The 14,437-nt window shown below is 40.5% G+C and overlaps 1 protein-coding gene across 3 annotated transcripts; it reads left to right on the top strand.

The window, feature by feature from the left end:
* The first annotated feature begins 1,263 nt into the window (after window positions 1–1,263).
* tnnt3a (troponin T type 3a (skeletal, fast)) lies at window positions 1,264–10,366 on the top strand. Of its 3 annotated transcripts, XM_084060928.1 has the most exons (11): window positions 1,277–1,333; window positions 2,684–2,701; window positions 3,877–3,895; window positions 4,029–4,068; window positions 4,607–4,723; window positions 4,943–5,020; window positions 5,142–5,252; window positions 6,160–6,272; window positions 6,523–6,613; window positions 7,268–7,308; window positions 10,044–10,366. In XM_084060928.1, exons 5-11 carry the CDS (start codon window positions 4,625–4,627, stop codon window positions 10,078–10,080), a joined length of 570 nt encoding a protein of 189 aa, XP_083917054.1. In that variant the 5' UTR covers window positions 1,277–1,333; window positions 2,684–2,701; window positions 3,877–3,895; window positions 4,029–4,068; window positions 4,607–4,624; the 3' UTR covers window positions 10,081–10,366. The 3 variants fall into 3 exon arrangements, with proteins under 3 accessions (XP_083917053.1, XP_083917054.1, XP_083917052.1); XM_084060927.1 differs by lacking the exon at window positions 2,684–2,701 and having other exon boundaries at window positions 1,264–1,333; XM_084060926.1 differs by lacking the exon at window positions 2,684–2,701 and having other exon boundaries at window positions 1,321–1,351.
* The last annotated feature ends 4,071 nt before the right edge of the window (window positions 10,367–14,437 follow it).

Raw genomic sequence — 14,437 nt, 5'->3', positions numbered from 1 at the left:
AATACACACTGGGTGTGAGACAGCCTTCGCGCTCTATTTGCATGGATGCAGGCACCGACATTGACAACAGCACGGTGGCATTTTGCCGCCTGAGGCAAAAAACATCACAAGTGACAGCTGGTCAGGCATAAATTAAGATGCGCTGGTCTGTTGGCAACACGGTCCTGCTAATCTGTGGCACTGCAACTGCACAGGTCTCCTTAGCTGAACTTTTATATGAGAAGGAATTGCACTAAAGCTATCCTACGATACTTTAGTCAATTCACAATTATACTACTTACAGAAATACTTACTGAAATGTGAACTCTCATCAGTTGAGGAGGACTGTATTATGAATGCTTAGCATGGATGCCAGCTGCACCCACATTTTTGCAGTATTATTCTGCATCAAAATTGGGTACAGATGAGATCTTTTGATCATTGTTGTTTTGCTCCTTTCTCTCTCTGACCAAAATGAAGAGTTCGATGGTAAGAAACAACCTGCAAACTTCAGATGATAACGCTCATGTCGTCTATAATAACTAATTTTTTTCGGTCATTATCCTTCATCGTGATTGTTAGATACGTAGTCGTCTTTGTGGCATGCCGGTCAACACTAACTCAAGAAAATAAGAATTAAGGAAAGAAAGAAAAAAAACACAACTACAGACTATAGGCGTACCGTATGTCTCTCTATTTCCTTATGTGTTGATGTGCCACTGCGTATGGCCAGTTGATGTAGCAGTCCTGCCATCTTTAAAGACAAATCTGGAGTTTTCCTCATTGTCATACCAACCCTCAGCACAGCCATTTCAGTCAAAACAGTCCATCATAAATGTCCATCACTCATTTGACCTTTTCCTCCCTTTTTAACCTGCTTGCTCTCTCATTCGCTTTAGCGCCGCCTGGTGGCCATTTCTGTGAAACAACTTGCTCTCTTAGCAAAAAAACAACAACACCACCTCATCTCTTCTTAAAAAAACACCACCTCATCTCTTCCTCCTTATCAGTTCTTCCAACTCACAACCCCTTCCTTCCTCCCCCACTATCCTCTCCCACCTCTTCTTCTTCTTCTTCACTTCATCTCCTTTATCCCCATGCTTCCATTAACCCTTTCATCGCCCTTCCTCTCCCTGGTTACTACTCGCTGCATGTCGCGGTGCAGCCGTGGAGGAGGTAGTAGAGGAAGTTGAGGTGGCCCCTGAGGCGGCCCCAGAGCCTGAGCCTGAGGCAGCCCCAGAGCCCGAGCCTGAGCCCGAGGCTGAGCCTGAGCCTGAGCCTGAGCCTGAACCTGAGCCTGCGCCAGCGCCCGCCCCAGTGGTAGTGGCAGCGCCAGAGCCAGAGGCAGAAGAAGGTATGTGGCATGATGGGGGTATTCTCTCATCTCATCACCCTTCCAGCAGCAGCAGCACCATTTAAACGTTGGCTATTCAGAAATAGCAGATATACAAGTTCGCAAACCACCATCTGCTAGAAGCCAATTGTAGAATCGGCCTCAGGTCTTACCTGAGGCCGATTCTACAAATGCCTTCTGAATCAGTGGAATCACTTTCGAGATGTTTCAAATGTGTTCCAAAATGGCAGATGTACAAGCGAGTGTGAGCTTGTATCTCTGCTATTTTTGAATAGCCAACAATCTAAAACACAGACACAGATTCTTTCCTGGTTTTAATGGGTTAACCAACCACACCTCCACTCTTCTGTACCCATATCTACAACTAATCTGTACCTTCCCTTCACTGCTGGCCAGATTAAAGATGGCTGACGATAGTGTTTCTCTCTCGACAACAAAAACAATTTGGGTTTCAAAGCGCCAATTTGCCTCACTTTAGTTTTGCACGTCTTTTTTTTTCTATCTTCAGATGCACTGCTAACCTGAAAGTTTGTGTCTCTTAAGTTTGTGACTTAAGAGACACAAATCGTGATGAATGTATATATCGAGTTCCCAATCTGACATTTTGAGTAGCAAATGCAATTGTTTAATGCAATTACTAGCATTTCAGAACTGAACTCAAAATGCACGTCTGCCAACATTTGCCAAAAATATAAAAATAAGTAACTAATTTGCTGTTAAAGTTTGTGTGCAGCTGTCACACACTGTAACTATAAGAATTGTGATTGGGCTTCCATTTTTATTGGGCCAAAATGAAAGATGCTAACAAAAGTGATGCTAAAGGCACTCGTTGGATGCACATTTAATTTCTCACTTTTGATATCTGATGTTAGTCATTCAGTGTTAATGATGATATGTCAGCGTATCAAAGGCTTGCTAATGTTATCATTCAGTTCATCAGTTTTCATGTCTCCTTAAAGGAGACATGAAAACTGCTATGCTCCAAGGATCATTTTGTTAGCAAATAAATTAAGCTTTTGGAATGTGATCTTTTGTTTGTTTCTTCTCAATGGGCATAGCTGTTCCATAATAGAAGAATGATACTTTGATGAGACATTGAATATTTTAAGTATATTACAGTCTCAAAATTGAAATATCCTAGTATCTACTCATTACTATTTAATAATTACATTTCTCTATTATTACTTTACAATCCTTATTTCATCAAAGTATCATTGGTCAAACACTGAAGAGGGACTAGCACTAAAGCCATAGAGTGCGCTAGAGAAGAAACCATAGCGAACGTGCAGCTCTCGCTGTCATGCTAATGCTGTTCATTCTGCTCTTATTTTCGATGCTTGCTGCATGCAGAGGCCATTGGAGAGGAAGGTATGTTGATTGAAACTTTGACGAATTTGGTGTGTTCATTCTGGTTTGGACAGACTCTGTTGTGTCTGTTGTTTCTAGTCTGTACTGTGGTGATGAGGGAATACCTGCTCTGCTGGGCACAAAATGTCTGTCCAAGATTATATACTGTCTGTTATTTGGCTACACTTTGAGGTCAAATTACCACAATAGGATATCAATACATTTATTTATTTATTTATTTAGTAGTTTCCAATGGAAGTTAGTTTGACAAAAGCGGAGAAGAAGGGTGAAAGAATAATGCTAACAATTCCTGCGTCTCACGCCTATGCCGTAGTAGCGCTGCCGCGCCAATAACCACAAGAAAGCTCTCCCTCTCATGACTTATTGCTTAACTATAAAACTTTTGCATGGCATGGTGTCACCAAAACATTTTCCAAAAATAGAAATATGTTACCTTGCCTGTGATGCAGGCTTTGGGGTCAAGCCAAAAACATGACACATTTTTTCTTATATTTTTTTTACCCATTTTTTTGTTTTACTTTCAGCAGTGACACTCAACGTTTTAACCACTTTTAACACACAAACATTTTCAAACCTTTTCTAAATTATTTCAAAAAAATAGCCGCGATGATGAAGCGCATTGTGAGCTTTTAGATCTTAGATCTAGTATTTTTGGGAAAAGTTTGGAAAATCTTTGAAAATGTGCACCTATAATGACATGCTCCAAATAGGGATGCCAGGGTGACGGTGGTTAACAGTAACATGAACTGGCATATGTACAAGAAGCAAACTTTAATTTGCAATAAGTAAGCTAAACTGTTTGGAACGTAGTGAACATGAAACAATACTGCCCCCAGTTACTATAGCGGCCAAGACACCACAGTTTTAATTTACTGTGTCAGCAAGATGTTTTTCTAAATGTCATATTTGTTTGTGTTTAACTGTGAAGTTTTGATCATGTTTGTTGATTTTTCTGACCCTAAACTTTCAATTGAAAGCCAGGCAACAATTTGTATTATATCTAATTTTAACATCTCGTGTTTAACTTATAGTAGTATCAGAAATCTGGATTTTAATTCACATCATGCCTGAGACATTTTTGCCTGGAAATTAAGTGATTTTCTTCAAACAATCGAGTGTGCATCTCTAACCCAGTAACGTGTACTTGTTCCCCTTCTTCATTTCTTAATGAACAGAGGAGAAGCCCAAGTTCAAGTAAGTTACCTTCTCATGTAACCACGAATTGAAATGATTTCCCCCACACATTTCAATCTGATGTCATTTTCCATTACCGCTGCTTTCGTCAATGTATTCATGGTGAGACATCGATATATTTCATTTCCCATAGGGCCCCTAAGATTCCCGATGGTGACGCAGTCAACTTTGATGTGAGTAGACCTCAGAGGGCTATTCACCTTATTCTTGGCCCTTCTCCAGGGCAGCGCCATTGAGTTTTTCCTCTGTTTGCTCCTTCATTCAATATCTGTTCACGTCCTCCCTAGTAGGATACTGTAGGCATAATGATGGTAATATGCAGTGTTGCCAGATTTTGCAAGACTTAGTAGATCTGCTATTTTCAAAACAATATTGAAAAAAAGTGAAATATGAATTGAATATTTTTTAAACATTGTAACAACACAAATTTTAGAAGAACAAGACTAAAGTCGCTTATAATAACCAGATGTGGCAACAGTGGTAAACACAAAACCCCTTTGATATGGGGCTCCGCACCCCCCCTACTCCCCTATGTTAGAGCGCAAACGCTGGGCATGGCCAGGAATAAGGTGAATATTAGTGAAACCTGTGTTTTGCAACTGGATTGTCTGGGATCTCCCGGGCCTTGGTGATGGTGGTGATGGTGGTGATGGTGCGTGTGTGTCTTTGTGGTTAAAATGCTCCTCTGCCTCTGGTCTGTGAACCCTACAGGACATCCAGAAGAAGCGCATGGGAAAGGACCTGCAGGAGCTGCAGGGCCTGATCGATGCTCACTTTGAGTGCAGGAAGAAGGAGGAGGAGGAGCTGATCGCTCTCAAGGAGAGAATCGTGAGTTTGAGTTTGTTGTGTCACTCACAGGCTTTTGTGTGACGCTGTAGTATGATCAAGTAGGGCGTTAATTTATAGAAAAACAATTAAAGAATTCAGATTTGTTTATGGTTAGTCAACTATTTTCTGCGAATGTTTTTGCAGATAAACCGATTACGGATTCTAGGGTTTAAGTGGTTAACAAACTATTCCGCAACACTTTTCTCTGTCTGTCTGCAGGAGAAGCGTAGGGCAGAGAGAGCTGAGCAGCAGAGAATCCGTGCCGAGAAGGACAAGGAGCGTCAGGCCAGACGTGAGGTTCGTATCGTTCTGTGCTGTGTGTGCTTCACAGGAGTGTTCCGAATACAGGAGGTGCTCTTTGTCTTCAGACTGATGTTGTGCTGACCCAGTTATGTTCTGTTGTGCTTCCTGAATACAGGAGGAGAGGCGCCAGAGGGAGGAGGCTGATTCCCAGAAGAAGGCTAATGAGGATGCCAAGAAGAAGTCCGCCCTGACCAGCATGGGCAGTGCCAGCAGCCATCTCCAGAGGGTCAGTATCTATCTATCTGTGCAGACATGCTGGAGACATGTTGACACTCAGAGTCTCCTACCGGAGCCGCCGCCGGTCATCAAATTATTGTCTTAAAAAAATCTCCACGAATTCAAGTCTCCACAGGGTGTGTAATCGATAGGAGAAAAAAGTAATTAGAATTATCCCTTTAAGTTTAATTATGACACCACATCAAAATTATTAAATATTTCCAACAACCCCACCTATCTCTCAGACTCCCTCCCCCAGTCAGAGTTAGGAGTTAGAATGAATGTAGAATAGGCTCTATTCACAGCAGCCATATTATGAAGACATTCACAGGTGTTACCAATGATACTAATGAAGGCTCTGTTCTGTTCCATTCTGGTCAAACAGAGTCAGGGTTGCTGATATTGTGTGCATGTTGGCTCACTGGAAACACTCTGCTACACCAGTGGGTCTACAGTTGGGGTCCAGGGACCCTCATGGGCTTCCAAATGGCCCCTTACGGGTGCGTAACTCTGAGAGTGTACAAATGGAACGAAATGGACCCGTAAGGGTACATTTGGTTCCATTTGTACACTCTCAGAGTTATGGGGGTCGTGGAAACCACTGTGCTACACTAAATGGAACAGAGCCTTCATTAGTATCATTGGTAACACCTGTGAAGGAAGTATATAGTAATATGTAGTAGTAATATGGCTGCTGTGCATAGAGGGTTAGGATGCAGGATGTAATCTGTATATAGATGTGAGACGAGATGTGAATTTTAAAATAAAAAAAACTCTCTCTCACACTTATGCCAGTGTGCCAGTGATCACCCTCCCCTAAAGGTTGCCTAACCCCTGCCGTACAGACTCTAAAGTTGTAGAGGCGTTCCATGCATTAGAACGTTGCCTTAACATAATTATTACCCCTCTTTCCACAGGCCGACCAGAAGAGAGGTGGAAAGAAAGAGACTGAGAGAGAGAAGAAGAAGAAGATCTTGGCAGCCAGACGCAAGGCGGTCAACATTGACCATCTCAATGAGGATAAGCTGAAGTAAGTGTGGTGTGAATGTTGGTTACTTATACCAATAATTACTGCTGGTTCACATTATGGTTATGTTATTTATATTAGTTTTTTAGCATGAGTTCAAACGCTAATAATGTTATTTAGATAGCATGCTATTTAGATGGATGCTATAGGTTTGAAGTTTATGCGGTATTCTAGTTTCTTTGAAGCACTTTAAGCATATATTTGGATTGAGACATTTTTAACTTACATGATGGGATGGCCTTTCCTCCTCCAGGGAGAAGATCAAGGAGCTGCATGACTGGATGGTCACCCTGGAATCTGAGAAGTTCGACCACATGGAGAGGCAGAAGAGGCAGAAGTATGAGGTGGGTGTTCCATCCAAGGTGCTGCACAGAAGATAAAACATAGTATTATATATATGTTATCCATGATCACATTCTGTACCCATTGTATAATCTTACTGTTTTGTTTTTCCAATTTCATGAACCGAGCCAATATGGCTGCATGGCTCTGTAAAACCATCCTCCTATTCATAGAAGTTTGAGGTGTTTCCTGAGGTTTTTTTCCAAGTGGACTTTGACCAGCAGGTGGCGATGATGAGGATGGTAATGGTTGCCATAGTGACAGGATGGGACAATGGAGGACCTCCACCCAGATCTAAATGCTAAACGTTCCACCAGAGATTGATAGACAATACATTTCTTTCTTTCTTTCTTTCTTTCTTTCTGAGTCTTGTTTAGCGGAGTCCCTCAGGGGTCTCTACTAGTATATTGTCTCTTATCGTGGGGGAAAGCTTTCGCTGAAAATAGCCGATCGACAAGCTCACAACGCATCACAGCGTGACGTGTTGTGAGCTTGTCAATCGACTATTTTCCGCAAATGTTTTCCTCAGAATACGGATGCTCGGGTTTAAATGGAAAACAAACCATTACCCATTTTTAAAATAACATTCCCATTCACCCGTATAGATGAACGTATAGATATGAACATAGACATAATGCTTTTACGATGTCCTTCAGGTGACAACCCTGCGTAAGAGAGTGGAGGAGCTCAGTAAATAGTAAGTAAAAGAGGAGCAATGTGGTTCAAAACAGCACAGCTCCGTCCGGAACGTCTCGCTCTCTCTCTCTCCCTGCAGTGCATGATGCTCTGCCGCCCCGTAGCATGACCAAGAATGGAGCAAAAAAAACAAAAAAAAAACACAGAAGACCCAGGAAGGAGCAAAGCTCTGCTGCATCTAAACTGTTCTTGCACCCTTTCCACTGGCACTCTGGGAAATCAAGTTTGGCCACATAACAAAGACAACATAGAATGACCTCAACATTGGGCAGGCAGTCCACCAAATTTCAGTAGGTTTTCACCCATAAAAACCGCGAACGCAACGACTTGAACCATTATTTTATACTTTTGGCTATTCAAAAATAGCAGATATACAAGCTCATAGCGTGGCACCGAGTGCCACGCTATGAGCTTGTAGATCTGCTATTTTTGAGAAATAGTGAAAATTTGTGCAAATCTTTGAATATATATATATTTTAAAGCAAACATTCTTAACTTAAATCTTTGCTTCTGGGCGGGGTCCCTGGAACAACATATTTTTAGATGGGGGCCCCCGGACAAATTTTGGGGGTCCTTGACATGAAATAAATTGAGAATCACTGATATTAAAGCAACATAAGTCATTCAGAAAACTGTTTTGTAGAATCGGCCTCAAACCTTAATGGGTTATAAAGTCATAAAATATGTGACAGGACCTAATATCATATTCAGGAAATCTCTATATTAGTCTGCATATTATGTCCACACTTGGTTTCCCATGGTGCCTTTAGCTAATAGCCACTGCTATCACAAGGAGCTGCTTCCATCCCCCAGAAAGGAGAGCCGGGCTCCTGCAACAAGGTAAAGCTTCAGCTTGGCGCCGTATTTAAAAACGCTGCTGTGTTGTTTCCAGGTCGTCACAACGAGGAAACGCATCGATGAGATGGCGAAGCAGTAAGTATTGTATAGCTTCTAAAGCTGTCAGGTATCTATCATACTAGGGCTGGGCGATATGGACAATATCAAATATCACAATGTTTTTTTATCAAATACTGTATACCTCGATGTTGATATTGTTGACGACTATATCGTATTGTGATGATAACATAGTCTTTTCTTTTTTATCTTTCAAAAATTCTCAAAAATACTGGAAATGGCGCATCTACAACCAGCTTGTAGATCAGCTGTTTTCAGTATTGTTTGAAAGTATAAATAAGGTTTTGATTGATTAAAATCATGAAAAGACAACACTTATTTCATATTATGATAAAGAAAATCATCAATAACGATATCAATATGGATATAATATTGATATATTGCCCAGTCCTTGTACCCCCCCCCCACCACCACCCCATTCACCCTGACAGATAGCAGCATGGAAATGCAGTTGTATTTAATGTCATTACCTTGCAGTTAGTTAAAGCACCTTTAACTACTACATGTCTAATGATCATTACAGTATATCCCACATCCATAACCAGCCAGGACATAACTGTCAAAGTCACTCAGGACAGTTCATGTCAGTTTATATCAGTTTCATGTCTGTTTTATGGCATGAAATGACATAACACTCCCCAGTCAGTCAAAAGTGTAATTTAACACCCAACTAAGAACATACACAGCATTTGTAATGAACCACCATCATGTACTGTAGGCCCACTGTAGTCCACATAGCAAAGGGTTTACTCACAGTATCGAAGCCATAACATCCACTTTAGACCATGATAGACTATAACTTTCCCATACATACACTAACACCACCACCAGAAGGGATTTATAGGCCTATAGTCTGACTCAAGATGGATGAGACTTTGGAATATCTGGATGACAACAAAGAGGTACAGTACTTCAACTGTCCTCGGTCCTGTCCTTTTCGCATCACAATCGTGATCGGTGATGTGAACGAGACCTAGTCTACATAATGTATGTTGTATTGTGTTGTGTGTCATCTGTTCATGAGCAAAGTAAACACATGAAAAGAGCTTGATCTTAATTTGCAATGCAGTCATTGCTGTATCAATATCACACCCTGTCATATGTTTCTTTGCTCTCTATATGTCGCTTTTTCCTAATATCTCTGTTGTTTGTGTGTCATGGCGTGTCACAAAAGAAGAATTGGGTTTCCTCCACTATCTGAGCAAATATTACATGAATCTTTCAAATTAATGTTGATAATGAACAATTTGACTATGGGAATTGCTTATACAGACTCATGTATATTGTTATAATCATGAAAAATATTATTATTGAATATGAAACCATTATTTGGCCCAGCATCAATAGCATAGTGATAGTAGGCCTACTCCGATCCCTTCTTTGGCCCTGTGGACAGCAGGAAGGAGAAGGGCTAGTTGACTGGTATTAGATCCATCTCAGGCCAAATACCAGCTAACACTAGTAGGCCGAGTATTATTTGTGAACTCTGAACCATGCAGGGTTCATAATGGGCGATATGATTCATGGAATAAATGGTCTCCTCTTATCCCTTCATGGTTACTCTGTTTCCATCTTAAAAGGTAAGTCAGGTAAGTGATGCATGTCGAACGCAGAAGTTCATCTGCCTCCATATAATCTCTTTTTGGAGTGGTTTTGTGTGATTTGATGGTTGACATATTCTAAACTGTGGCGACAACAACTCTGACACCGATCTCTTCAGATATTCATTCATTCATAATAATACAACGATGAAGTCTGTCTGCAGCAGATCTCACCCGTTTCTTCTTCTTTTCTTTCCTTTTCTTTCTTAACGCATTGTAGCTCCAAGAAGGGAGCTGCCACCCGCCGCAGGAAGTAAACGCCGGTCCCGTCGTAACTGCTTGGAAGCCCCACATCACCATCGTAACTGTTACCCCGGACACACGACGCCTAAAAAGATGCAACGCACGCTGTATGGCAAAGGTGTCGGATCAGACATTAGTACCGCTGAGCCGAGCCTTTTGTATCACTTATTTGTTTGTGTTACATCCCCTAAGGAGCCATTAAGCATGCTGTTGTAGGAATTTCCGCCCTTCCCCCGCTTCGCCTTGGGCTGTTGTTGGTTCTCAAATATTTTTGTAAATAAATAAAGTGTGACACTTCAAGCCACTGTCTGTAGATCTGTTATTATTATTACAACCCTTAATAAAGATCGATATTTCTAGCCATGTAATTTTAAAGTCATTTGTTTCAACACTTGTTTGCAGTTTTTAAGGTGGTTGTAAGTTATATTGTTTTGGTAAAAAAAAAGGTTAAAAGTAGCCATTTATAAGCTTCAAAATAGTGGAAAAGTGGAAATAGTGGAAAAGTGGAAATAGTGGAAATAGTGGAAATAGTGGAAATAATGGAAATAATGGAAATAGTGGAAAAGTAGAAAATGTGGAAATAATGGAAAAAGTGGAAATGGTGGAAAAGTGGGAAAAATGGAAATAGTTTTCCACTTCCAATTTTGTCTACTCATTTCTTTGTGTCATCACAATTTCACTTGTTTATCCTGTATTCTGTATGAGTTCTGTCTCCTTTTAAAACCCATGGATAAATAATGGCTAAATAAAATCTCATGACTGAAAATGTTTGTATGACCAAGTCCTAATGTGCGATTTGTGAAACATTATGAAAGGAGCCTCCCACACACACACACTTGCACTGATTCTTAAACAATTAGCACAAAATATAAAATGATGACGTTTCAGTGATATTGTTCCTGCTGTTCTACAAACTGCCAACCAGGTGAAGAAATCAAAGATTAAAATGAGGCTTTAACCTTTGCTTTTATATGAAATACTATTAAGATTTTATGGAAGATGCTTCTGAACATATTGAGATTTTGACCATCAATTCAAATGCTCTAATCTTAAAATAATAACCAAAAATAATCCAAATGACTGAAATCAGTCGTGGCGACTGAGCACTTTATTCCATGTGAATATGGTCTCAAGCGCGCGCGCACGCACGCATGCACACGCACGCACAAACACACACACACACACACACGCGTACTCACGCCACATCGATCTTGTCAGCGGCCCTCTTGGTGGCTCCCATGACCTTTGTGCCGAGCTTGAACTTCCTGCCCTGCTTCTGGAGGATGCGCTGGAAGTTCATGGAGATCTCCATGTCGATGCCCATGCCGCCAACGTGGCCCAGGAATTCCACCGCTGTCACTTTGGCGCCGAGATGCTGATATACATGTTTAAACAGGGTTCAAATCTGGGGTGGAAGAGGAAAGTTACATAGTGCAGCTTTAAAGCCTGCATGTTGTTTATCAGTGGTACTTTGGGTTGAGGTGCTACTAGCACATAATTAACCTGTTAAAGCCCCTTTATAGTTCTCTAGAAGTTCTCTACATGGTTCCTTCTCAGCTTAGTTTAAGCACTTTTAATTGTTCTAAATAGCACCAACAAAGCTGACATCAGTGGTGGAAAAAGTACTCACGTTTTCTACTTAAGTAAAAGTATCAATACTGCAATGTAGAAATACTCTACAAGTAAAAGGCCTGTGTTCAAAATGTTACTTGAGTAAAGGTACAAAAGTATTGGCATCAAAATATACTTAAAGTACCAAAAGTTAAAAGAAAATGTTTGAGACATGTCGCGATGCAACGCCTTGTGAGCTTGTAGATCGTCTATTTTCAAATAGCCTACACATAAAATAGGGCTAAAGTGGTTAATGTATGTTTTATAATATAATAGTCTATATCTGCAAAGTAACTAATAACTAAAGTTTTCAAGTAATTGTAGTCGAGTAAAAGTACAATATTTGCCTGATGTAGTGGAGTAGAGGTAAAAGTATTCAACATTGGAAATACTCCAGTAAAGTAAAAGTACCTCAAAATTAAATTGTACTTAAGTACAGTACTGGCTGTCATAATAGGAGCACCAAAGGTTCAAAAAACATTTGTATAATGAGATAAATGCCTCAATCCTATTATTATATATTTGTCAATCTATTAAACCTCTTTACACATCTTTCAAGTTATGAAAAATGAACAACAAGAAAAAAACTATAAATCGCAATTGCAATTCTATAATATATTCGCAATAGGCTCTATGCACAGCAGCTATATTGGACATAAATTAATTGGGCCTCTTCCTTCCTTCCTTCACAGGTCTTACTAGGGGTGTGCCGATATATCGTCCCGCGATATATCGCGATACGTTTTCACGACGATATGTATCGTTTTGGGGGAAAAAAATATCATTTTTGAATTTTTTTTTTTTTTTTTTTTTTTTACACAATCATAATAATCAGGCATGCAAACGGCCCCGAAGTGAAAAGAGTGACAACATGTTTTTTTTTTCGGGTCAGGTGTCATACTATTTGGATTCAAAACGGTTATTGTAGCTGAAAAGCTACAAGTTTGCATGTCTGAATAATGCAAAAACAGAATTATTTGTTTGCATTTTCTTTTTTTCTCCTCCATATATTTTCATAATAAAAAAAGTGCGTATCGTATCGTATCGAAATCGTATCGAAGTTGTGAGCCAAATATCGTATCGTATCGTTTCGTGAAATTAGTGTATCGGCACACCCCTAGGTCTTACCAATGATACTAATGAAGACTCTGTTCCAGTGGTTCTCAAACCTTTTAATTTCAAGGACCCCCGCAACTCTGAGAGGGTACAAATTGACCCATAAGGGTCTGGGTCCGGTTCCATTTGTACACTCTGAGTTACAGGCAAGGACACGTTTTGACATCCACTGGTGTAGCAGAGTGTTTCCAGTGTGAGACAACATCAGCACCCTGCCCAGTGGCGTACCCACCATAGAGGCAGGGCAGGCGGCCGCCTGCCCAACTAAAATCTAGCCTCCCCTAGAAAATAAAGTAAAAGACTGAAAAACAGGCAGTGAAAAAAATCCAAAGAGAATAGTGGCCGTCGGACCTCGGAAGGTAGAGAAAAAAATCTCGCCTGCCCTAAATGTAATTTCTGGGAACGCCACTGACCCTGCCTCTGTTTGACCAGAATGGAACAGATTGATTGATTGATTGAATACTTTATTAACAGTTTGCAAAAGAAGGCATGGTGGCACAGTTGTATACACAAGAATGCTAAAAGGATAACCCAAATAAGCCCTCAGGGCCTTCATTAGTATAATTATTGAGGACCTGTAATTAAAGGAAGTCCAAATTCTTTCCAATATGACTGCTGTGCAAGTGTGCATATGCCTATTAGAATATTCGATGATTTTGTCAAAGATTCTGATAGGCCTTCGTGTGCCTGTACAGACCTATAACTTATCTACAGAGCTGTTGTTGTTGGCATGTCCAGACATAGCCTTGGATCAAGATTATCATCGATTTTGACACCATCTATGATAGTCTTGGTCTTTACCCCCCAATTGTCATTAGACATCCGCCCGTAAAGTCTGTATTTCTTCGAACATGTACAAATGCAAAATATAGACGCTTATCCGGTAGCCAGGGATGTTAACTCAGCATTCGGAATCTTTGTTCACTGTATTAGTCCGTATTTTACAATACATATGTGTTTTAATCCCGTCTACGGCCGGACGCCATTTTTCCTCCTCCTTTACGTCCTGTTTACATTGAGCGTAATACCGGCTTTCACCTGATGCGCCCCGTCACTACCACCCATTGAGGAATACAGGGAACTTCCGACAGAATGCGACACAGACGGGATTAAAACATAACACATGTATTGAAATAGATACGAAAGTAAACGTCAGACTCGATCAAATACATCTATCATTCATCGTCTTGATCCAAGGCTAGTCCGGACGTAATGTTTCCCACCCAAATTATATAAAGAGACTAGAGTCTAGACGTCACCTAAACACAACAACCACCTTACGTGTTTAACCCATAGAGTTAAAGGTTTAACAACAACTGTATGGTGATTTATATCAAATATTGTGAATTTTCCGTTAGTTATTTGGCGTATAACTTACCTCTCAATAAGGCACTAAAGACAGGCATGTTTCCGTCAGTCCTGTGAAGGTGTGGCATTTGTAAACAAATACTCCATGTGAAAACACGTACCCTGGAGTTTCCAACCAGTGGTTCTCAAAGAGGGGTTCCTTAGGGGTTCTAAATGGACCCTTACAATTCTCTGACTCTGAGTGACAGTGATTGTGTACACTGTCAGACTCAGAGTTAAGGGGGGGGTCGCTTGAAATGTACAAGTTTGTTTGAGAACCAGCTAATGGGCTAAACG

Source organism: Gymnoscopelus microlampas (assembly GCF_963454915.1).
Source record: "Gymnoscopelus microlampas genome assembly, chromosome: 6".
Taxonomy (NCBI): Eukaryota; Metazoa; Chordata; class Actinopteri; order Myctophiformes; family Myctophidae; genus Gymnoscopelus; species Gymnoscopelus microlampas.
The sequence above is the reverse complement of the archived record's forward strand: the minus strand, read 5'-3'. Positions and strand labels throughout refer to the sequence as shown.

Coding starts and splice junctions, on each gene's coding strand:
- tnnt3a (XM_084060926.1), top strand. Junction 5,253..6,159: donor CCAGCAGCCATCTCCAGAGG/GTCAGTATCTAT, acceptor CTCTTTCCACAG/GCCGACCAGAAGAGAGGTGG. Junction 7,309..10,043: donor GTGGAGGAGCTCAGTAAATA/GTAAGTAAAAGA, acceptor AACGCATTGTAG/CTCCAAGAAGGGAGCTGCCA.